The 22412-nt window shown below is 36.9% G+C and overlaps 2 protein-coding genes and 1 pseudogene across 2 annotated transcripts; all 3 read left to right on the top strand.

The window, feature by feature from the left end:
- The first annotated feature begins 4835 nt into the window (after nucleotides 1-4835).
- On the top strand, nucleotides 4836-8289 carry LOC113760851 (beta-hexosaminidase 2-like). Its single transcript, XM_027303585.1, has 2 exons — nucleotides 4836-5736; nucleotides 7145-8289. The coding sequence occupies exons 1-2, from the start codon at nucleotides 4944-4946 to the stop codon at nucleotides 8101-8103; spliced, it is 1752 nt and encodes a 583-aa protein (XP_027159386.1). The 5' UTR covers nucleotides 4836-4943; the 3' UTR covers nucleotides 8104-8289.
- A 1400-nt stretch (nucleotides 8290-9689) lies between these two features.
- LOC113759430 lies at nucleotides 9690-11727 on the top strand (annotated as a pseudogene).
- Nucleotides 11728-16454: 4727 nt separating this feature from the next.
- Nucleotides 16455-21297, top strand: LOC113764166 (beta-hexosaminidase 2-like). The gene is made up of 2 exons (XM_027308248.1): nucleotides 16455-17384; nucleotides 20088-21297. Exons 1-2 carry the CDS (start codon nucleotides 16592-16594, stop codon nucleotides 21044-21046), a joined length of 1752 nt encoding a protein of 583 aa, XP_027164049.1. The 5' UTR covers nucleotides 16455-16591; the 3' UTR covers nucleotides 21047-21297.
- Nucleotides 21298-22412: the final 1115 nt, after the last annotated feature.

Here is a 22412-nt window from a genome sequence, read left to right as displayed (position 1 = left end):
GCATTAACTTAATTTTCATGTATTAGATTTAGAAAGTATTTGACAATGTCAAAATTAGGAATTAGTTTCATTAGTACCATCTAAGCAATCTAGTTGAGGAAGAACACTAAAATAAGAGGTCTTAAGCTCCCAGGTTTGAATTCTCTAATTTATTTTGTATAAGAAAACAAAAACTAAAAAAGCCGCAGTAATCAGTAAGAGTACATCTGGGGAAAGAGGCAACACATCTCATTCTGCTTTTTATTTTTATTTTTATTTTTTTAAAAGTTAATTTCTAGAATGTGTTCAAGATTTATCAAATGGTTCTGAGTATTAAAACGTTGAGTAATGCAGAATGAACACAAAAGTTTCTCATACTATATGTGAAAGTTTCTTAATTGTTTACAATCGTTCAAGATAATAGTATAAATCTTCAGAAAATATCCAAATAAACTAGTGGTCAACTTTGCTTATAACTAGACCATTTTTTGGACATTATCCCTCTCCTCTCTCCCATTCCCACATCTTGAATTTTGTTGAAAAGTTTCTTAATTGTTTACAATCGTTCAAACTAATAGTACATATCTTCACAAAATATCCAAATAAACTAGCAGTCAACTTTGCGTATTACTAGACCATTATTCAAACATTATCCCTCCCCTCTCTTCCCATTCCCATGTCCGAATTTTGTATAGTATGTGTCCTTTAAACAATGTTTTTCAGAGCCGGACCGGACCGGCCAGTTCGACCGGTTGGACCGTGAACCGGACATACCACCGGTCCGGTTTAGTATCAAATTCGAAAGTTAATGAAAAATCGCTAGAAACCAGTCGAACCGTATGAACCGCTAAAAATCGTACGAACCGTAACCCGACGGTTTTTAAATTTTCAAACAAAATGTCAAGCTCAAATTCAAACCTGGGTCTCCATGTTCACATAAGACAATCTTACCACTAGACCACAGTCATAGGACAAGTTCAATTTGTCCTGAGAATTCTACTTAACTTGACTAAAAAATAGATTAAAAAAATGAAACCCTAACATTAAGAAAAGAAACAGCATACGCACTTTTCTTTCAATCCATCACTTTCTCGGCTTCAGACTTCTAGGCCAACGACTCCTCTAGTTCTCCTCTTGAATTTTTTTTTTCAATTTTTTCTTCTTAACCCTTTCAAACCCAAATATCCACAACAAGATTTTCTCAAGCCTTCACCATTATTATCAAGCTATCATCTTTAGCAGATTGTAGACAAGTTGGAAATTTCAACTTTCATAAGATATTTGAGACTCGAGCTTTTCCTGTTTTCCATCATCTTGGTAAGTTTAATTTTTCTCTTTTCAAGGTTTTTATTTTCTATATTATTATCTTTAGCCGATTTTTTTGCATTTTCTTCTTTTTTTTCCCCAATTTTCATCCATTTCCCCTAATTTTTATTTGATTAATTAAGGATGAAATTATGAATCATTAATTATTTTGCAATCATATTTGGAGAAGCTATTTTTTGGATGAAGTATCAAATTAATAAAATTAGACATGGATGAAGTATCAAATTAATAAATTTTGTATCAATGATTGTTCTGTTTTTTCTATGCTGTTTATTGTGTTTTTATTGCTTTTTCTATGCTGAAGTAATTAGTCTACCAAATGCTCATTCATCTTGAATTTTATAGGTTTCATTGAAGCAACAAATTAAAGACATGTTAAAGTTGATTTGTGAAAGTTGTTCAAACAAAAGCTTTAAAAAAAAAGTGCCAAATCGGACCACATGTTTGTATGTCTTGGTAAATTCGTAAATGGTAACCTCAGGATCCCATCAATTGACCATTTATTTACACTTGCCGCTAGGGTCTTTAGAACCATTAAATTTATTGGCACAAAATCGACTGTATCTCAATTGATGTGTAGTAGCAATTTATTTTTTATGTGTTTAGTTGTATCTTTTTTTTTCAAAATTGTTTGGTTTTTTTTTTTTTTTGAGTTTGAGCAATTAGATTTATATATTTATAATAAAATTTTAACTTTTTCAGATTAAGTTGATGAAATTGTGAAGGTGGTGTTGTTGCTTATCATGCCACCGATGGAAGTTTGTTATTCAAATGGTTTGTCTTGAATATGAGTTGGACTCTTTTATGGACTTTTTTAAGGATTGTAAAAGAATTTCAATATTTATTTTTATTTATTTTTGTGTTTTTATTTGTGATAATTGGTGAACATTTGGATTGTATCTATTTATGTTTGTAATGAATTTATGAAAACTTGTGGTGAATTATGATATTTTAATTATGTTTATCATTCCAGATTTTATGTATAACTTTTAGGAAATTTGTTATTATCTCAACTTAAATTTAGTTATATTGGTGAATGCATTTTAGAAACTTAAGTTATCAATAATCATGTTAAATTGTACATTAGCCGTCAAGTTCAAGTGTAGAATGAAGACCTGTGAAGTACTTAACACTAAAGTTGCAAAAAAAAAAAAGCAGAAAATTGGTGAACCGGCCGGTCGGACCGCGAACCGGCCCCCTCTCCGGTTCACTGACCGGTCCGAGTTTAAAAACTTGCCTTTAAAAGGAAGGAAGCCAAAACAATCCGTAGCGAGCAAAAATTTTTTTCAACATCAATTAATTCAGTTGATAAGAACGCATTAGTTCATCACAAAAAATCATGTATCTCTCACTATCGATGTAAGAATTGTATCGATAGACGATTTATAAAAATTTCCATAAATAATCTCTGATTCTGAGGCATAACCTAACCTCTGTATATAATCTAGGGCAAATTATCCAATTGGCCCTTGAACTCTTTGTCTAAGTAAAAATAAGCCCATCATCTATTTTTTGCTGACTTTAAGCCCTCAAACTTGTAAAATTGGGCACCCATGACCCTTTTAGCCAGTTTCTCCGGTTTTGCAACCGGAAGGCCAATTCACACGAATGCCAGTGTGCTTCTTCAAAGGGCATTTTTGTCCGCATTTTCAAAGCAAAAAGGAACAACTTCTCCTTCTTCCCTCCATCTAACCTAACCCAACCGCTAACTTATTCAACAAACGAATTGCAGAGGGAAGAGAGAGAAGTCTGCAAAGAAACAAAAAAAAGGAAGAAGGAGAGGGAAGTAGAGCAGAATATCTGCAAATATCTATCATATATCAAAATGCAAATTATCCCGGTAAAATGCATAAAATGGTATGAATGTTGGAGGGCGAGATCAGGATCACACATGGTGGCTAACAAGAGAAGGTTGTTTTCCCTTGATGCGGTTACCACAATAGTCTCTGTCATGTCTAAGTCGTTGTAGTTGAGGCCAATAGGGAGTTTCCAGTCAAAATGGTAGAGCAGAAGAGCTAAAGGGAGCTCAACATTCGCTAAACCAAAAGAAATTCCAGGACAAATCATTTGGATAGAGAATAGTGAGATTACTAAATGGTGGCTCTCCGGCCACTTGACGGGAATTGCATTCAAAATCGAGTCCAGGAGTCTATAATTGATCAATTTTTGCCTCTGAAAACTAGCAGCCAGTGGTGGTGAGACAATGCGTTGCCTCGACCATCTCTTCCGAGCTCATGAGGCTTTTATAGAAAAACTAGTTTTTTTGGCCCTCGCGCTGTGCACAAGAGTGCCCAAGATCTACTTAAATGAACTTAAATCAAAAGTTAACGAAAACATGTAATATTTAGCAAAACAACGGTTATAAACTCATCCAAATGGTTATGTAGTAGAAGTGCCTGTGTCTGTCAAAATCTCAAATCCGGCTAGCTGTGAGGCGTCCAGGGTTGAATTAAAGCAGCCCACCAGTCCAACCCGACGAGCAATTTAGGTCCCATGCTACCGCCTGATCTACTTCTATAGAGACACAAAAACAGAGAGGATTGTCTGCGAAATCTGACTTGAGCTAGAGAGAATCCTAGAGCTGAATTAGCATGGACGACGTTCCTATTCACAAGATCCAAATTTCTGGTCCTGCACTGGCCTCCCTACTCCTCCGTTTCTCCTCTTCCCCCGGGGCTATTCACGGCCTTCTCTTCGGCCACGTCACTGTCTCCGCCACCTCCTCTCTCTCCGACGATCCCACCTCCAATCTAGACCCTTCTTCCGCTGATGTCGACGCTGGCACCGCCATTCCGCTTCTTACAGCCACCGTCACCTCCTTCCTCTCCCTCCCTTCGCACCTCCCTCGCCCACTCCAACCCTTCCCGAATCCTAACCCACCTTCCTCCTCCCTCCTCGGCTGGTTCTCCGCCCGCCGCAGAACCCCTCTCCGCCCCTCCCTTAACGACTCCACCACCACGCACGCTCTCTCCTCCTCTACTCCCCTCTCCCTCTTCCCTTTTTTAGTTTCTTTGCCGACTTCTCTCTCTTCCATCTGCAATTCGTTTGTTGAATAAGTTAGCGGTTGGTTTAGGTTAGATGGAGGGAAGAAGGAGAAGTTGTTCCTTTTTGCTTAGAAAATGCGGACAAAAATGCCCTTTGAAGAAGCACACTGGCATTCGTGTGAATTGGCCTTCCGGTTGCAAAACAGGAGAAACTGGCTAAAAGGGTCATGGGTGTCCAATTTTACAAGTTTGAGGGCTTAAAGTCAACAAAAAATAGATGAAAGACTTATTTTTATTTAGACAAAGAGTTCAAGGGCCAATTGGATAATTTGCCCTATAATCTATGATTTGGAGGCATATCTTGTGGTTGATTGACGTGGAATCCACCAAAGCTTTTCCTTGAAAAAAAAGGAAAAACCAAAAAGTCATCACTGTGGAAAGAACGACACAAGCAAAGCGACAAATAAAATGGTTGCAATTGGCAATCATATGTTACTCTTACTCGCTTACTGTAAGAGTTCCCAATTCCACTCCATTAAAGAGAACCTATAAATAGGAGAATCACTATTACTACTATTACTTATCATCCCTTATCAGCAGTTCCATTTTCCTTCTTAAATTCCAACCAAAAGGGGCTGCTGAATCGCCCAATAAATGGGTGCTGCAATTGGTATTCCCCTCACATTTCTCCTCATTCTTGCATTCTTCATCACCTTATCCCCTCAAATCTCAGCCGTCAGTTACCCCATTAACGTTTGGCCTAAGCCAACAGCCTTCTCATGGCCCCAACCTCAAATAACCTTACTTTCTCCGAACTTCAAAATCCATTTTCCTTTAAACCCATATCTTCATCAAGCTGCCAACCGATACCGTAACCAATTCATCAAAGAACACTACAACCCATTAGTGGTTCCACATCTCAATCTGACTTCATCACCCCCGTTAAAATCCCTCACCATCACAGTCACTGACGACTCTGCACCGTTAACTCACGGCGTCAATGAATCCTACACCCTCACTATTCCATCGCCCTACCAATCGACGACGGCCACCTTGACGGCAGAAACAGTATGGGGCGCGATGCGCGGGCTGGAGACGTTTTCTCAGCTGATTTTCGGCAACCCGTCAAGATTGGCTTGCGATTTGTATATCCACGATGAACCCTTGTTTCCTCATCGAGGGGTGATGTTGGATACTTCAAGAAACTTCTATGGTGTGTCGGATTTGCAGAGATTGATCAGGGCTTTGAGTATGAATAAGTTGAATGTTTTTCACTGGCACATAACGGACTCGCAGTCGTTTCCTCTGGTGCTGCCGTCGGAGCCGGAGCTGGCCGGAAAGGGAGCCTACGGAGAGGAGATGAAGTACTCGCCGGAGGATGTGAAGAGGGTGGTGGAATTTGGAATGAGATATGGAGTCAGAGTTGTGCCCGAGATTGATATGCCCGGTGAGTCAGTCAACTAGCTAGTGGTCTTTCTTGAAGTCTTCCTTCGACAGGGTATTTTTATATGAAAAATGATTAAAAATTTTTAATTTGATTTCTAGGTTCAAAAATAGAATACTTTAGTATTGAAAGTATAATATTCTTCTTACTTTTTTAGTTTCTAAAATATAAATATTTTTTTGGTCTCATTTTAGTCTCTAAAGGCATAAAATTTGTCTCAATTAAATATAATATCTGTCTCATCCCTATCAACGATTTTATTTAGGTGTGACATATTTTATATTTTAGGGAATAAAAGTCCTGTTTTTGAAGTTTAAAAACCAAAATGAGAATCTGAATATAATTGGAGGGTGCAAAGTGAAATTGAACCACTTTAGTTGCATAATCCTCTTTGGTTTTGTACGCTTAATCAGTTTTCTTTAATTGTTAAAGCAGTATAAAGTCCTGATACCGGTCATATGGCAGTGGCATAGTGCAAATGTTTTACTAGCTTTTTCGCTCAGTACTAAAAACGGCCTACGAATTCTCGCTTTATAACATTTGAGAGGTAGGTCGCTTTATATTGTACTTCTTCTTGTTGCAAGAACTTCCCTTTTAGATCAAGGGGCTAATATTGGAATGGGCTTGTAGGCGATCACTTTCCTGTTCTACCCCAACCTAACTTCACTTGCCATGGAAATTTGCCAATGATATTAGCAAAATTGTGCATATTCTGCAAACAGTGCACACGGGGTATCATAAAGTTGTCCTTTATGGGGTATTATAGAGCAATAGCACGGCTGTTTCTGCAATGACTGGAATGAAGTCTAGCAAGATGACAACTAGTGATGTAAATGAAGTTGATATCTGCAAAGCTTCACGTGTAAAACACATGAACTTCGATAACATTGATCTCCTTTCTGTTCTTTGATATAAGAATTTGGACAAGCAATCACGGAAAGAGGGATTCCTGAGTAATATAAGTTTAGAGAGGATACCAATACATAGATACTTATAATCAGCTAGCTACCAATTTAAAGATGTACCTATTCCTCTGTATGCTAGATTAGTATAGGATTCATAGTTTTTCCATCCTTCACTAATTAATTTTGACTTTTTTCATCCCAAAGTTAAAACTGCAATGATAGTCAAATCTTTTAGGTTCAATTCCAGCAGAAAGTGGCTTTTGAAATTGATATTGTTACTAGTCCATGACAGGGATAGTACACAGAAGTTTGGGGACTATAAGATGAATGAAACTTTTAGTATGTATGGACAAAATGAACTTAGTAGCTTAGAGGATGAAACTGTGTGAACATTGAAAGCTTGTTGATAAAAAGCTGCGTCAAGCTGAATATCAAGTTTGGCACTTAAAGACTAGGTAGTAAAACTGAATTTGCCCAACATGACTTTGATTTTTCGTATCTTGCAGCACACACTGGATCATGGGCTTTAGCATACCCTGATATTGTAACTTGTGCAAACATGATGTGGTGGCCTGCTGGAGTAGATTGGACTGATCACCTGGCAGTTGAACCAGGAACTGGCCAGCTAAATCCCCTAAGTCCCAACGCCTACAAAGTGGCCAAAAATGTCATCCATGATGTGGTCTGCATGTTTCCAGATTCATATTATCATGGAGGAGCTGATGAGATCGCACCAAATTGTTGGATAACTGACCCAGAAATTCAAGCTTTTGTTGCTAAGAATGGGACTCTCAGCCAGCTTCTGGAAATGTTTGTTGATTCAACCTTGCGTTATATCATCTCCCTAAATCGAACGGTGATCTACTGGGAGGACGTTCTGTTGGATGCCAGTGTCAATGTTTCTCCTTCATTGCTTCCCCCAGAGAATGTCATTTTCCAAACGTGGAACAACGGACCAAGCAACACTAAGAAGCTCACTGAAGCTGGTTACCGGGTTATTGTGTCATCCGCAGACTACTACTACTTGGATTGTGGGCACGGAGGGTGGGTCGGAAATGATACTCGATATGACCAGCCACCTGGTACTGACACGGGGAATGGAGGTTCCTGGTGTGCACCATTTAAAACATGGCAAACTATCTACAACTACGATATCACCTATGGACTAAATGAGTTAGCAGCTAATTTGGTATTAGGAGGAGAGGTAGCATTATGGTCCGAACAAGCAGATTCCACTGTTTTGGACTCTCGGATCTGGCCTAGAGCATCAGCAATGGCTGAAGCATTATGGTCCGGTAACCGGGATGCAACAGGAAGGAAGAGGTATGCAGAAGCTACAGATAGGTTGAACGAATGGAGGAACAGAATGGTGACTAGAGGAATAGCTGCTGAACCAATTCAGCCTCTTTGGTGCATCAGAAACCCGGGGATGTGCAATACAGTTCATCCATTTTTAGCTGGTTAATTGATTTGCCTCTTCAGCTTCATTGGTTCAATTGCTAATCTGTAAAGCTGTAAACACTTCTACTGATTAATTCAAAAAAGAAAATCCAAGGAAAATGCAATGATGTAACGAGCATCAACACAGTGTTAGCTGCTAAGCCCAAAATGAATTGTAAAAGTTGGCTACAATTCAACAAAAAAAAAAAAGAAGAAGTGTACTACAATTAAGCTTTAAGTCTGCAGCCTTTTTAATCTTTTATTCACTTTTAGACTTAGTAGAAAAAGAACTTGTGCTTTGTACAGAATAAATAAACTAAAGTAAATGATAAACCTTTATGTTCATATATTCATCATGAAAATATGTTAATAGCCGTATAAATATTTTAAACGCTTTTAAATTTCATATTTTGATGGTGCCCTAAAATAAAAATGGACTTATGAGGGTGTAAGTATCATTAAAATTGAACAATAGGTGCAGATATCAATAAATTTTTTTTTTTTTTTGGATCCAGTTCCTCCAGGGCAGTGTTGATGAGAAAAAGTAGTTTGATTTGCAAGAAACTACATTCTTTGTTTCCCGATCGAAATGCACTATGATCATAATTACAATTCTATTGTAAGGATATAACAAAGATAATCCTTTTTTGATTGCCTTATCTAAATCAAACCCATGTAGAAGTTTCTTTAGAGCAGGGTTTTAGAAATAAGCCAGGATCTTCCCTCGTTTATTCTACTACTTATAGCCCCACGCTGTTCTTCAATTTTCTGTGAAAAATCGATACCCTTGTTTTGTTGAGCTTTTCAGTAAAAGTAAGGAGAGGTAAATATTGTAATATCGTGTTTGTTTGTGCTTGTAACTTTTTTTCTATTTTCTTGGTGTCCAAGTTCTTCATCATTGTAGGTTAATTTTTCTACGTAATTTTTTCTATATTTCGTTTGTTAGATTTTCTAAAGAAGTGTGGTCGCACCCATGATTGAAAATCCATGGGCTTCTTGTTTCCTTTTTTATTGTCTTTTTGGCTGCTAATTTTGATTTTGCTCGTGCATTCTAGACCTGGTACTTGGTTCTTGAAAATACCAGGGAACAGAAGAAACATTATTGTGATGGTAGTAGTTTCCAGATTTCTTTTTTCTTTTCTGTAATTAATTGTGGCTTTTAAATCCCTAATCGTGATGAGAAAAGGATTTATCTAAGGTGGCCAGGTTTTGCTGTCGGCTGTCAATGTTCTATACCTTATTGATTTTGCATAAGCATTCAATCAGAAGAAGTATGCAGAGCTAAAACTTCTGTCCAGTTTGAAAGTTTTCAGGATATATAAAGGACCTACTTTGATTTTAGTCAGTCAGAAGATGACAGGAAAAGAAGATGCAAGAAATATCATTTGGCTGAGAAACAACATTGCATATTCGTATTTTCTCTATGATCATTTGGTTGTCTGATGATCTTTCGTATCTTCCCATGATGTGAAATTTTGATTGCCTAATCTGTTGATTTCTGATAAGTGTACTTCATTGCGTTGTATCTTTTAGTCAGTTCATTGATATCTTGAAGATATATATATGGTTCTCTCCTTGTCGGTCTTAGGATAGAACATCGCTGAAATCAAAATGTATCGAGTTGCACAAGCATCGGAGTTTCTAGTGATCACCGGAATTTTTGTCAATGACATAAAGATTACAAAGAAAGCGATTATCTGGCCATTCCAGAAATGTAGCGTCATTGATGTTGCCCCTGTAAACTACACCTTCAAAGTCAATGCAATGAGTGCCGAGAAGCTAGCCTTCTTTCTCCCTGCTGTTTTCACCATAGGTCCAAAAGTTGAGGATCATGAGAGCCTCGTTAAGTATGCCAAGCTTCTTTCTCATCAGCAGCGCGATTCCCATGATGTCAAGGAACTTGTTAAAGGTGTCATTGAGGGAGAAACTCGAGTTCTTGCTGCTTCGATGATTATGGGAGAAATCTTTCGAGGCACCAAAGATTTCAAGCGGGAGGTGTTTGAGAAGGTTCAGTTGGAACTGAACCAGTTTGGACTTCTGATTTACAATGCTAACATCCAGCAACTAGTTGATGTTCCAGGACATGAGTATTTCTCCTACTTGGGGCAGAAAACTCAAATGGAGGCTGCAAATCAGGCAAAGATTGATATTGCTGAAGCGAAGATGAAAGGTGAAATAGGAGCCAAGGAAAGGCAAGGACTGACGCTTCAAAATGCTGCCAAAATTGATGCCGAGACAAAGATAATATCTACGCAAAGGGAAGGTGAGAGGAGAAAGCAGGAGATCATGGTGAAGTTCCAATTGAAGATCTATGAGAATCAGAAGGAGGCTGATGTTGCTGAGGCAAATGCTCAGCTAGCAACCAAGAAGGCTGCGGCCTGCGTGGGCTCGTCAGGCAAAGTTGGCTGAGGTAGAGGCTGAAAAGAGTGTAGCCATACGGGAGGCAAAGTTGCAGAAGGAAGTTGAGAGGAAGAATGCATTGGCCAAGACTGAGCAGCTTAAGGCCCAATATCTCAGCAAAGCGAGCGTGGACTATGATATTAAGGTACTTTAATTACTATAGTTTCATTCCCTGCAATGACATTCATTCAATCATTAAGTCTGAACTTCTACTCCTTCCGTGCTGTTAAAATTTGGAAATCAGAAAACAGGACAATTCTTTGAGTTTCCAAATCTCCTTCTATTCTAAAGAGAAATAACTGCAGCCCATCAGTCGGTTTTCTGTCTTGCTTTTAACTCAAACAGATTCAAAATGAATCTCTTTTTGCTCATATGAATGAAAAAAACTCTCCATCCCTTGAACCTCATTTATTTCCTTACTCCCTTGATAACGTCAATCATGATTGCAATCTTTGTTCTTTGTCTCTATCTCATAATGATTGATCCCATGGAATTTAGGTAATTAAGGTACACATTTTGCAAGCATTACTGCAACAATTATCGTTTTGTACATGTCCTTACAACCAGATGATCATATTTCAAAGTAAATGGAGTTGAGTCCACTTTTTGAACCATGTGATGCTTTCAGATCATCTGAAGCTTTCCAGATTTAACACTCTTAATTTTTTTTGCATATGTCGTGTTGATGTCTCTATGCGGATCATTGATTGCCATTACCTATAAAAAATATAGGTTCAAGAGGCGAATTCAGATCTCTACATGAAACAAAAGGCAGCTGAAGCAGTCCTCTTACGAGAAAGAAAGAGCTGCTGAGGCTCAAAGAGTAGCAGCAGAAGCTCAACTTTACGCAAGGCAACAAGCCGCAGAAGCCGAACTTTATGCAAAAAGAAAAGAAGCTGAAGCGATGGTGGCACAGGCAGAAGCTCAAGGAGTTTATATCCGAACATCACTTGGTGGAAACTACAATGCGTTGAGAGATTTTTTGATGATTGATGGTGGTATGTTCAAGGACATTGCCAAAATCAATGCCGAAGCTATCCGTGGACTGCAACCAAAGATCAGCGTCTGGTCAAATGGTGGAGAACCCATAGATGGAGCAGGAACAGGAAATGCAGCCATGAAAGAGATAGCATCATTTTACCGGGCCTTGCCACCCTTGCTTAAGACCGTGCATGAACAAACTGGCATGTCTCCTCCAGCTTGGATGGGCAGTCTCCCCAGTTCTAGTGCCAGCCAGCCAGCAAATTAGTAATCAAAACAATATCTAGTATTAAGACTTCACCTACTAGTCTACTAAATTGCACTAATCTAACCTTGGTTTATATTTTCAGTAGACATTCTCTTAGCTCTATTCTTTTTCTCCTAAGGTAGACTGCTCTTTGATCTTGGCTTTTATAATAGCTTTTGTTTGTTGTGCGTTACCTTTTGCTTGTTTTCAAATCGCTCATCCCTGTTCTCTATTGATGCTGAATCTTTGTTCTCGTTTAGATTAAAAGAAATTAAAATGATTACATTCTGTCTGAGGCTTTCAATGGTCTATGCAAAAAGTATCTGGAACGTTATTTCGTGAGGGTATTAGATCAAAGAGCAAGGAGGTAAAACTTCAGGTATGGAGGCTGCAAATTCAGCTGGTAATAATCATTAGTTGATGTCTAATTATATATTCGATGCTTGATTTAGGGGTATACTATAGATTTCAGTTGTTTTCAATGTCATATTGTGAATAAGCGTTGTCTAATTTCTTCTCCATGGGAAGTTGGATAAAATTTTCAATCTCTGTGATTTGCAAGTTTTCGAAGACAGCAAGCACATTTGAACTACAGGTGAATAAGAGTGGTGAAACAAGGCCGGAGAATGCTTTGAATGACAGTGATTTTAGCTTACTGCTGTTGTTCCATGATATCTATTATCCCCTTTAGTAGTTCTTGAAAAAGGTTTATATCTCAAGTGAGCTTCAATTTGGACAAAAAGAAAGAAAGAAAGAAAGAAAAGTGATTTTTCACATAATTCTCTTTATGGTTTCAAAATTTATACATAAAAAGGTAATAGAAACGGTCCTCTACAACACAATTGAAATGTCAAGATTATCCACATTTAGAAACTAAAATGACTGAAATTGCTAAGATACATAAAGTTAATTTGTGTGGCATCTTAGTCCCTTGTGATTTTCGTGCTTTATCATATAACCTCCTTGTGGTTTTCAAAATCTATGCATAATCTCCATGTGATTAATAAATAAATTCTATCTTAATATAGGGGTAATTTTAACATTTTAATCGACTCCATTATAAAATACAAATTTTATCATTTGACACTTAAGTCTAAACTAAGATGAGGTTAAGTATAATTTTTAAAACTATAGAAGGGTTTTGTAGAAAGATACTAAATTACAAGGAGGTAAATTGTAATTTATCCAAAAAAAAAACATGGTTGGTCTATTGTAACATGTTCATGGTTACCAATGATCCAATCATTTACCCATTTATTCTTCTAAGAAATAAAATTATTCATCCTACTCCAGCCACAATTAGATAATTAGACTCAAGTCATGTGCTCAAGTACGGAATATCATTATACACACCACACGTGATTTCCATTTGCAGCCTCTCTTCTGGGTCTTGGATCAAGTTCGGAACTTCGGATCCAATTATTCAAATATTGGTATGTACTAATAAAAAGCATTCTTCAAATGGGTGACCCAATTCAAAGTCACCTCAATTTCGCCAAGTGACTATGCTGTGTAGGATGACAATTGGGTTGGGTACCTATGAGGGACAAATGGGGCGGCGGGGGGAATTTTTTCCCCCATTTAGAAACGGGGCAGGGGGTGGGACCCGCCACCCATTTAAAAAATTAATAAATATATAAATATATATGTATATAATATTTAACTTAATTAGTTACAAACTTATAATAATTATATAATTAGTTATATGTATTATATGTTATATATTGTATATGTAATATAATTGATTTTATCAATTGTACTAATAATTATACATGTCTACTAATATAAATTATTAATTAGTTATAATAATTTACTAATATATTTTTACTAAATTCTTAATTATACTTGACACAATAACACTTTTTTTTTTCAAAAAAAAAATAATGATTTAGTGATTGTATTTGTATCAAAAGTGAAAACTTAACTATTTTAGTTGTATTTGTTTCGTGATATTAGATTGCATTCAAATAGTTTTTGTTTGATTGTTTTTATGAGTTTCAATTATGAAATTACAATGAATAATAACTTTATGATGGATTAATATTTTAGTATTTGATTATTTGTTAAAATTTAATTATAATAAAATTATATAACAATTTTTTATTAGTTCGATGGGGCAGGACAGGGGGCAAGGCGGGGACGGGAGAAATTAATGGACAGCGAGACCCGGGGCGGGGGAACCCGTTGCCTGCGGTTCCGTGATGGTAATTGTTTTTTTTTTTAGTGTAAATGAGAGGATCGAATCCGGATTTTTCACTTACGCTGTCTCCCACCGAGTCATACAATCAATACATCCCTCGGTTACCATCATGGCGTGCAACATTATGTAACACAAAGAAAAAGAGATTAAAAAAATGTTAAACTGAGGTGATGTGAATTTGATATTAACTCGTAAACTTATAAAAAGCATTGCTTAGGGTCCATGTTTTAGGTATAATTCTGATCTTTTTAACTTTTTGAAACACCCATCTTTTCTACTAATATTTGTTAAACTCACAGCAGTTTTTAGATAGTTTTCTACCTGTCTCTTTATTTATGCATGGCAGGCGCAATTATTTGAATAATTTACTTTTCAAGAATAGCTAGTTAGAATTATCATTATTATTGTTACTACTACGGTACAGCGGTACTACCACTTGGGCACATAATTTAGACTTCAAAAACTGCTTGTAAATTTTTTTTTGACAAGGCAATTCTTTGTTTGAAAAGCTAATTTTTGTTTATATTTTCATGAACATATTTTTCAATCACCTTTTTATTTCACATACATCAAATCACTACAGTAAATTTTTTTTTAACAAAAACTTCAGAAACTAGCAAACAAATGAGATCTTATTTTTCGACCACACAATGATTATTTTTATCTTACACTTGAATTGGATGTTAGGTGTTGATTATTAGTATCCTTCATTTGACTTCATATCATACTTGTTTCGTAACACCACAAACGAGTATGGACAGATTTTTCCGACTTACTGCCATTGCTTTTTAATTTAAATATCTTATTCAGTATTGTCTATTGGGACCATTGCATGTCCTATTGTCAAACATCTCTATCATGGCTATACACATAGAAATTACATCACATATGTAATTTATAAGAAATTCGTATTGGTTCCATGTCTCTACTCTCTTGTTGTAAAACTGCCGTAATAGTTTCGAATGCTTCCTAAAACTTTTGGTCCTAAAATATGCCAAGTAAACAAATATTAATATATCAGACATAGCCTCTTTCTTCTTGGAACATTGGTAGTGGGCAGTGATAAAGTTAAACATTGGAGGCAGTTTATTTTAATCCAATTTAATTAACAACTTAATGAGATTATTAGTCTGAATTTTTCATACCTACTTTGAAAGAGACTAGTTCGTGTTCGGACTGCTAAAAGAACAGCACTAGATTAGATTTCTGAGTGTTAGATTATAAAAGGGTAAATTTCTTTTTATCTTCTGTGATTTTACATAACAATAGATGACCCCTCTAAGATTTTGAAATAGTCACATAATTTCTTTGTGATTTTACATAAAGTGAAAAATGGATAGAATACACAACCAGTTTTCGATCCACGTAACCCCCTTATGTTTTGTATAAATATCAACTTTACTCCCCTGTAATTTTTGCATTTATCCACTTAATCTCCTTATACTTTTATACAAGGTGGTTAAACCGTCGATTGATTTAGCATTTACGAAAGGGGGCACTATTGATATTTCAACTAACAACATTTCATAGGCTATTTTTCGTCAAATTTTCACTTTATATAAAATCATAGGGAAGTGAAGTGAATATTTTGAAACGTTTGGGGGTCACGTGACAATAGATAAAATCAGATGACTATCAGAAATGACGATTGAAGTGCTGATTGCTTATGGTTGTCCAAACAAATGCAGAATTTCAGAAGTTATATAAGTAATATGATCATGATTTTATGACATAGTGGGATGGTGGGAGTAGTGATAACAAAAAAAAAAAAAGAATGATGAAATGAAGTTTGCAGATTTATTTAAGGATACCTCAGGGTTTTCATTAAGTATGATAAAGATAGAACTTTTAAATTCAATACAAGGTACAAAATTAACTTTATTTGATTTTAGCCTATACTTTACAACCTTACACAATTAAAAGTCAAAAAATTTGTGCGTGAAAAGAGATTTGACATGCAAGGAAAAATCATGAAAACAAAAGACGAGCTTGCAGGCAAACGAAAATAAAAAGAAATGAAACATCAGATCACAATGTCTCAAATTTAAAGATCTAAATATTCGAGACTTGATTAAAAGGTGTGCAACGAGTAATACTTGGTATAACTAATATATGGCTAACTTATCATTTTAATATACTATTTATTTATGTTTGGTTTTCCTTACATTTAGATAATTACTAGATTTAATTTCATATTTTCCAAATTTTAATATTTAAAACCTAACTTAATGAATATTCATTGAACACCCAGTTAAGCAAATACGTTAATAATTAATGAATTAAATGGGATTCCTCTCAATAGTTTCATGTACCCCACAAATTAAGTTCTTGATTGAATTGTGTGTTTTCATAGAAAAATACTTTGGATGCATTTTTTACTCACTTTTTTACGTCACACGTGTCACAGCGTTATAATATATTTTTCTATAAAAACTTTAAAAATTTACAATCTAAACAAGGCCAAAGGTTGCCACGTGAAAACATGAAATGATCTAACACCTTTTTGCAGTAAAATAAATCATAGAGATTTTTTGAAAGGCTAATTACCACGTAATACAAAACTTGTATATCACCTTTACATGGAACCAGACCAAATACATAGAGAGCTCTTCTCTACTGTCATCTATCAACATTGTCTGGTTACAGAGCCAACACTATTCCATTCCCTCCTATACCCCCCAAAAAATGGGGAATGGAATTAGAAGTCCCATCTCATTTCTCATCCTTCTTGCTTTACTATTCCCCTTGACCCTTCAAATCTCAGCCGTTAATTACCCGATCAACGTCTGGCCTAAACCGACAACCTTCTCATGGCCCAAACCTCAAATAGCCTTACTTTCTCCGAAGTTCGAAATCCATTTCCCTTCAAACCCATACCTCCATCGCGCTGCCAAACGCTACCGTCAACTACTCATTCAAGAACAATACCACCCACTGGTAGCCCCGCCTCTCAATCTGCCGGAGTCACCCGCACTCCAATCGCTGATCATCACCGTGACTGACAAATCCGCGCAGCTAACTCACGGCGTTGACGAGTCCTACACCCTCGTTATTCCCTCACCATCTCAAAGTACTGCGGCCGCCATATCGGCCCAAACAATATGGGGAGCTATGCGCGGGCTGGAAACATTTTCTCAGCTGGTGTATGGGAAGCCATCAAGAGTGGCTTGTGATTTGTATATCTATGATGAACCCTTGTTTCCTCATAGAGGAGTGATGTTGGATACCTCAAGAAACTTTTATGGGGTGGCTGATTTGTTGAGGTTGATCAAGGCCATGAGTATGAATAAGCTGAATGTTTTGCATTGGCATATAACGGACTCGCAGTCGTTTCCCTTGGTGTTGCCGTCCGAGCCGGAGCTGGCCGAGAAAGGAGCCTATGGGGAGGTGATGAAGTACTCGCCGGAAGATGTCAAAAAGGTGGTGGAATTTGGTATGGAATATGGGGTCAGAATTGTTCCTGAGATTGACATGCCCGGTGAGTTGTCTACTTACATACGTTTCTTTCCGAATTATTGATTTCATTGTCCAAATTATTTGGTTGGTCCTCAAACTATTTAGTCACTACGCTTTTAACGCTCCAACTATTATTTGTATATTTTTAGCTCTCCAAACTCCTAAAAGCATCCGTTTGGATTGGTTATTTTTTTAAAAATAAGTTTTTCAAATATAATATTATAGTAATATATAATAATTTTAAAAATATTTTATCTATACAATATATGAAATATTTAAAAAATTTTTATAGTAAAATTTTTTTATATATATTACTATAGTAAAATTTTTCAAAAATACTCCTAAAAACAACTAATTCAAACGAAGCAAATTCTGACCCTATGTCCATTCAAGCTTTTAAAACCAACGGAAACTACACCGTGCACAATATACAAGCAAAAATCTACTCATAACTAGCAAGTTTCATAGAAATCTAAGTCCAGATTTGGAATCTACATGAAAAGCAAAGTCTAAAAATGTAATTTAATTTAAATTTGATAGCACTAAAATAATGATCAATTATTGGTCAACAACAATATATCAATGGCCGTTAATGTATTTAGAGGATTTTTCTTTGTTTTTTTGCTGACGGAGTGGGTATTCTGGTCAATTTTTACGGGGCCCGACTAATCCCACTCCGGTCCGAGAGAAGAGACCCCTTTCCCCAGAACACGGTAATCACTGGGACTCGATCCCTGGTGGAGAACTGGACAACGACTTCCAAGGAGCTGTCGTGATCAAACGAGCTGTCCAGGAGGGGCACAAATCACAATTGTGACAAATTGGTGGGAGGCAAGGTTTGAAACCTTGCCTCCCACCTCACCAAAGCCTTAAAGGCTTGGTGGTGGCCATCAGCCTAAGGCTGATGGTTGTATTTGAAGGATTGAAGATGTTGAAAATTATGTCACTTTGAGGAAGATTTTATTGGGAATAATGATTGAAATTGATTGAAGGGCTAGAAATAAACGTTTTTAGACGGAAGAGGGCTAAAAATATACAAATAATAGTTAAAGGGCTGAATGTACAAGATCAATAGTTTGAGGGCCAAAGGGACTTTTTGCCCTTTCAAAATTGAATAGATGCTATCTCTATCACTATATGTAACAAGGCCTAGTAGAGGCTTTCCTACTAACTTTCTCGTAGTCCCACATCGATTCTATGGGGTTTGGGGGTTGGGTAGTTAAGTCCCCAAATTTGCCTCAAGAGTTCCGGCTTTTGGGGTTAAATTTGGGATTAGGTTTAATTAACAAACTTCAAAAGTCTGATGAAAAAAGACAAAGACGTGGTGGAGGTATCTGGGGTAAGTGGGTTCTTTGTTAAGGCCTAGTAGAAGCTTCCCTACTAACTTTCCCGTAGTCCCACATCGATTCTAAGGGGTTTGGGGGTTGGGTAGTTAAGTCCTCAAGTTTGCCTCAAGGGTTCCGGCTTTTGGGGTTAAATTTGGGATTATGTTTAATTAACTAACTTCAAAAGTCTGATAAAAAAAAAAGAATCACTGTATATAACATGTAACTATATTTGCTAGTGTAAAAAAGCATTTATATCGTTAATGAAGTGTAAACAAGTCGGATGGAGTTGAGTAAAGTTGACTATAATTGCAGATTAATCTTTACTACACGATAGCATATATATTAACAAATCTAGATACATGTCACTTGATATCAATTAGAGGTTGGATTTTAGATTTGCATACTTCTACACCCGCTAATATATATATCATCAGTGTAAGAAATACTATTTGTCTTATAATTACTGAGCTCGAACTTGACTAAAAGTTAACAGTGCTGATCACAACAGCATAATCCAGCTTTTCAAGCACACTTAATATTTTAGAATTAATATGTAACTCGAGCTTAACAGGAAAGGACTCCCGAATATTTGAAGAATATGAAAAATAGAAAGGTTAACAAGGTTAAGCTCAAGATCTTTTTTCTTTTTTCAATTGTGTGAATTACTTGTGAAGCACTGTTGCACTTAATTATAAATTTGGTTTGCTATATTGATTACTTCCATAATTCTTTAACTCTTTTGATCCAACGGTGGTACTAAGTTTCTTCTAGTTAGGTTCATGGGTATAGTGAGGTTGTTTGTTTTACATTGGTCTGGTTTGAAAGAATGAATAAGAAAGAGTGCTTGATATGTATGTAATAACCTAGAATCTATTAGGTTAAGTTTTTAGGTTAAAATTGGCTTTTGACTTATATATTAGACATCTTTCAGTTACTCTCCTCCTGTCCTCCCTCTGCTATTGTCTCCCTTAGGATAGAAATACCATTTGTCACCAATTGTAAAATATTTAATAAATTTACTAGAGCCAAAGTCAAAACAACGTTCAAATTGCATTCTATATTTTCCGGCTATAAATCGGGCCATGAAATCGGGCATGAATTTGAAGAAAAGCTTTATAGCAACTCTCTACTCCCGTGTTAAAAGTTTTTTGCAGATGCATATGGTTACTGATATATTTTTAAGGGACATTGAATGCAACTTAGTTTTTAGGTTGTTAACTTGATCAACTCCTTTGGCGAGAGTACCATGCAATGAAACCAGGGTATGCTAGACTTACATTTCGTTAGGTTCCTGAATTAAGTTTCTTGAAGCCAATCTCAATATGGTCATTTCGAGATTCATTATGCAGCAAAGACACTTGTCTTCCATACATGACTGCAAATTATGTAATTTGCAGGACACACTGCCTCATGGGCAGAAGCTCACCCTGACATTGTAGCTTGTACAAACATGTTTTGGTGGCCTGCTGGAGCAGATTTGTCGAGCCGAATAGCCCATGAGCCCGCAACCGGTCAACTGAATCCCTTGGCCTCCAATACCTACAAAGTAGTCCAAAATATCATCAAAGATGTAGCCACTATGTTTCCAGATTCATTTTTTCATGGAGGAGCTGATGAGGTCACCACAAATTGCTGGAAATCTGACAAATCCATCCAAGCTTTCCTTGCCAAGAATGGAACTCTGAGCCAGCTTCTAGAAATGTTTATTACTTCTACCTTGCCTTACGTCATCTCCCAAAATCGCACAGTCGTCTACTGGGAGGATGTTCTATTGGATGCCAATGTCAGTGTGGCTGCTTCACTACTTCCCCAGGAGAATGTCATTTTACAGACATGGAACAATGGGCCGAACAACACGAAAAAGCTTGCTCAAGCTGGTTATCGAGTTATCGTGTCATCAGCCGAGTTTTACTACTTGGATTGTGGGCACGGAGGGTGGGTTGGAAATGACAGCCGGTATAACCAGCCACCGGGTACTGATCTTGGTAAGGGAGGTTCCTGGTGTGGGCCATTTAAAACATGGCAAACCATCTATAACTATGATATCACGTATGGACTAAATGAGGATGAGGCTAAGTTGGTCATAGGAGGAGAAGTAGCATTATGGTCAGAACAAGCAGACCCAACAGTTATGGACCCTAGAATTTGGCCTAGAGCTTCAGCAATGGCGGAAACATTGTGGTCTGGGAACCGGGATGAAACAGGAATGAAGAGGTATGCAGAAGCCACAGATAGATTGAATGAATGGAGGAACAGAATGGTGACCAGAGGGATTGGTGCTGAACCCATTCAGCCTCTTTGGTGCATTAGAAATCCGGGCATGTGCAACACAGTTCAGCCATATGTACCTAATTGAATATTCTGTGTCCAATATTCATTTTGGTTATCCCCTGTTTCCTCTGTTTCGTATTACTCTGAGGCAGCTTTGCTATCTGTTACTTTTGTATTGCTTATATATATGCAGGTTTCTTGTTATTTCATATTAAAAACATTTGAACTTTTGATAAATAGGTTGGATTTTTTTTGGTTAATGGTTTCAAAACAATCACTCAAACTTATTGATCATGGAGAGATGTATTATACAGGATAACTATTGTTTGGTATGAATTTCAGGTGCTAATAATTGCTCCTCAAGTGTTTTATGCATTGTAAATCAGATATTTCCTTGCATGTCTATCTTGGAAAATTAGTGAACTTTATACGGCCCATACCGAGATGCATGGTTTAAAGTCTCGGCTGAGTCGTCTCGAGACCGTCACTGGAATGGATCCCTCAGATACGATACCGGGACGAGATAATTCTAAGATACTTGACTTGCGGAAATCTCGGCTGAGTCATCGAGAACTCGGTTGAGAAATCTCCAATACGGATAGTCTTGGCCGAGTCGACCCGAGTCAACTCGCAAATTTACATTTTACAGATTTTCTTTTGCTAATTTTTTTTAGCATTTTTGAATATTATTCACAATTTTTAGAAATATTAAATCCTTCAAAATTTGCGTCTCGCCAAGACTGTGACTGATATGCCGAAATCGATGTGGAATAGTTCGGGCCGCGACCGCGACTTTGAACCATGCCGAGACAGATGATGTTTACGTCCCTTTTGATGATGTCCATTTAAGGCTGGGTCTCGTTGTAATGAACTGATTCATAAAATAAGCCCAGACATACAGGCAAAAGGACTGATTGGTGCAAGCATTTCTGACTTGGAAATCTGTTTGCTTAGACTCGTTGATCAAACTTCAGCATTAGACCCAATTTTCATTAAACGATTGAAATACTTTCTTTTTATGCATAACCTGCTTATAAGACTAGTGAGAAAACTAATGCCAAGATTCCCAGTCACAGAGATTAAAAGAAAATATGTAGACATAATGAACCACTGAAGCATAAAGTAAACTGGGGAAACCACTTACAACCCAAAAGCATTTCATAATACGAATTTAATTTAGCTTTAATCAGTGTAAGCGATCTCTTGACAGAATGTAATTAGAATTGCGGAAGCAAGGCTGAAATTTTCCCCGAAACATTTAGGTCTTGAAGTCGAAGAACCGCTTTGCAAAGCATAATTTGCTAGGAATAAAGTTTTCTTGCAAATTTCCTGATAGTATAAAGCCTGTAAGTAGCTATTTCTGGCATACAGTTCCCATGCCATTACTGAATGATTAAACTATACCAGATTATGATATGTAGTTGAGACATCAGTGTCTGGGGGCTGGCCAA

Source organism: Coffea eugenioides, chromosome 2 (assembly GCF_003713205.1).
Source record: "Coffea eugenioides isolate CCC68of chromosome 2, Ceug_1.0, whole genome shotgun sequence".
Classification (NCBI taxonomy): Eukaryota; Viridiplantae; Streptophyta; class Magnoliopsida; order Gentianales; family Rubiaceae; genus Coffea; species Coffea eugenioides.
The sequence above is the reverse complement of the archived record's forward strand: the minus strand, read 5'-3'. Positions and strand labels throughout refer to the sequence as shown.

Excerpts from the sequence above, each read along its gene's own strand:
- LOC113760851 (XM_027303585.1), top strand. The coding sequence starts at position 4,944 with ATGGGTGCTGCAATTGGTATTCCCCTCACATTTCTCCTCATTCTTGCA. Across the intron at positions 5,737-7,144 it reads GCCCGAGATTGATATGCCCG|CACACACTGGATCATGGGCT; the intron begins GTGAGTCAGTCA and ends CGTATCTTGCAG.
- LOC113764166 (XM_027308248.1), top strand. The coding sequence starts at position 16,592 with ATGGGGAATGGAATTAGAAGTCCCATCTCATTTCTCATCCTTCTTGCT. Across the intron at positions 17,385-20,087 it reads TCCTGAGATTGACATGCCCG|GACACACTGCCTCATGGGCA; the intron begins GTGAGTTGTCTA and ends TGTAATTTGCAG.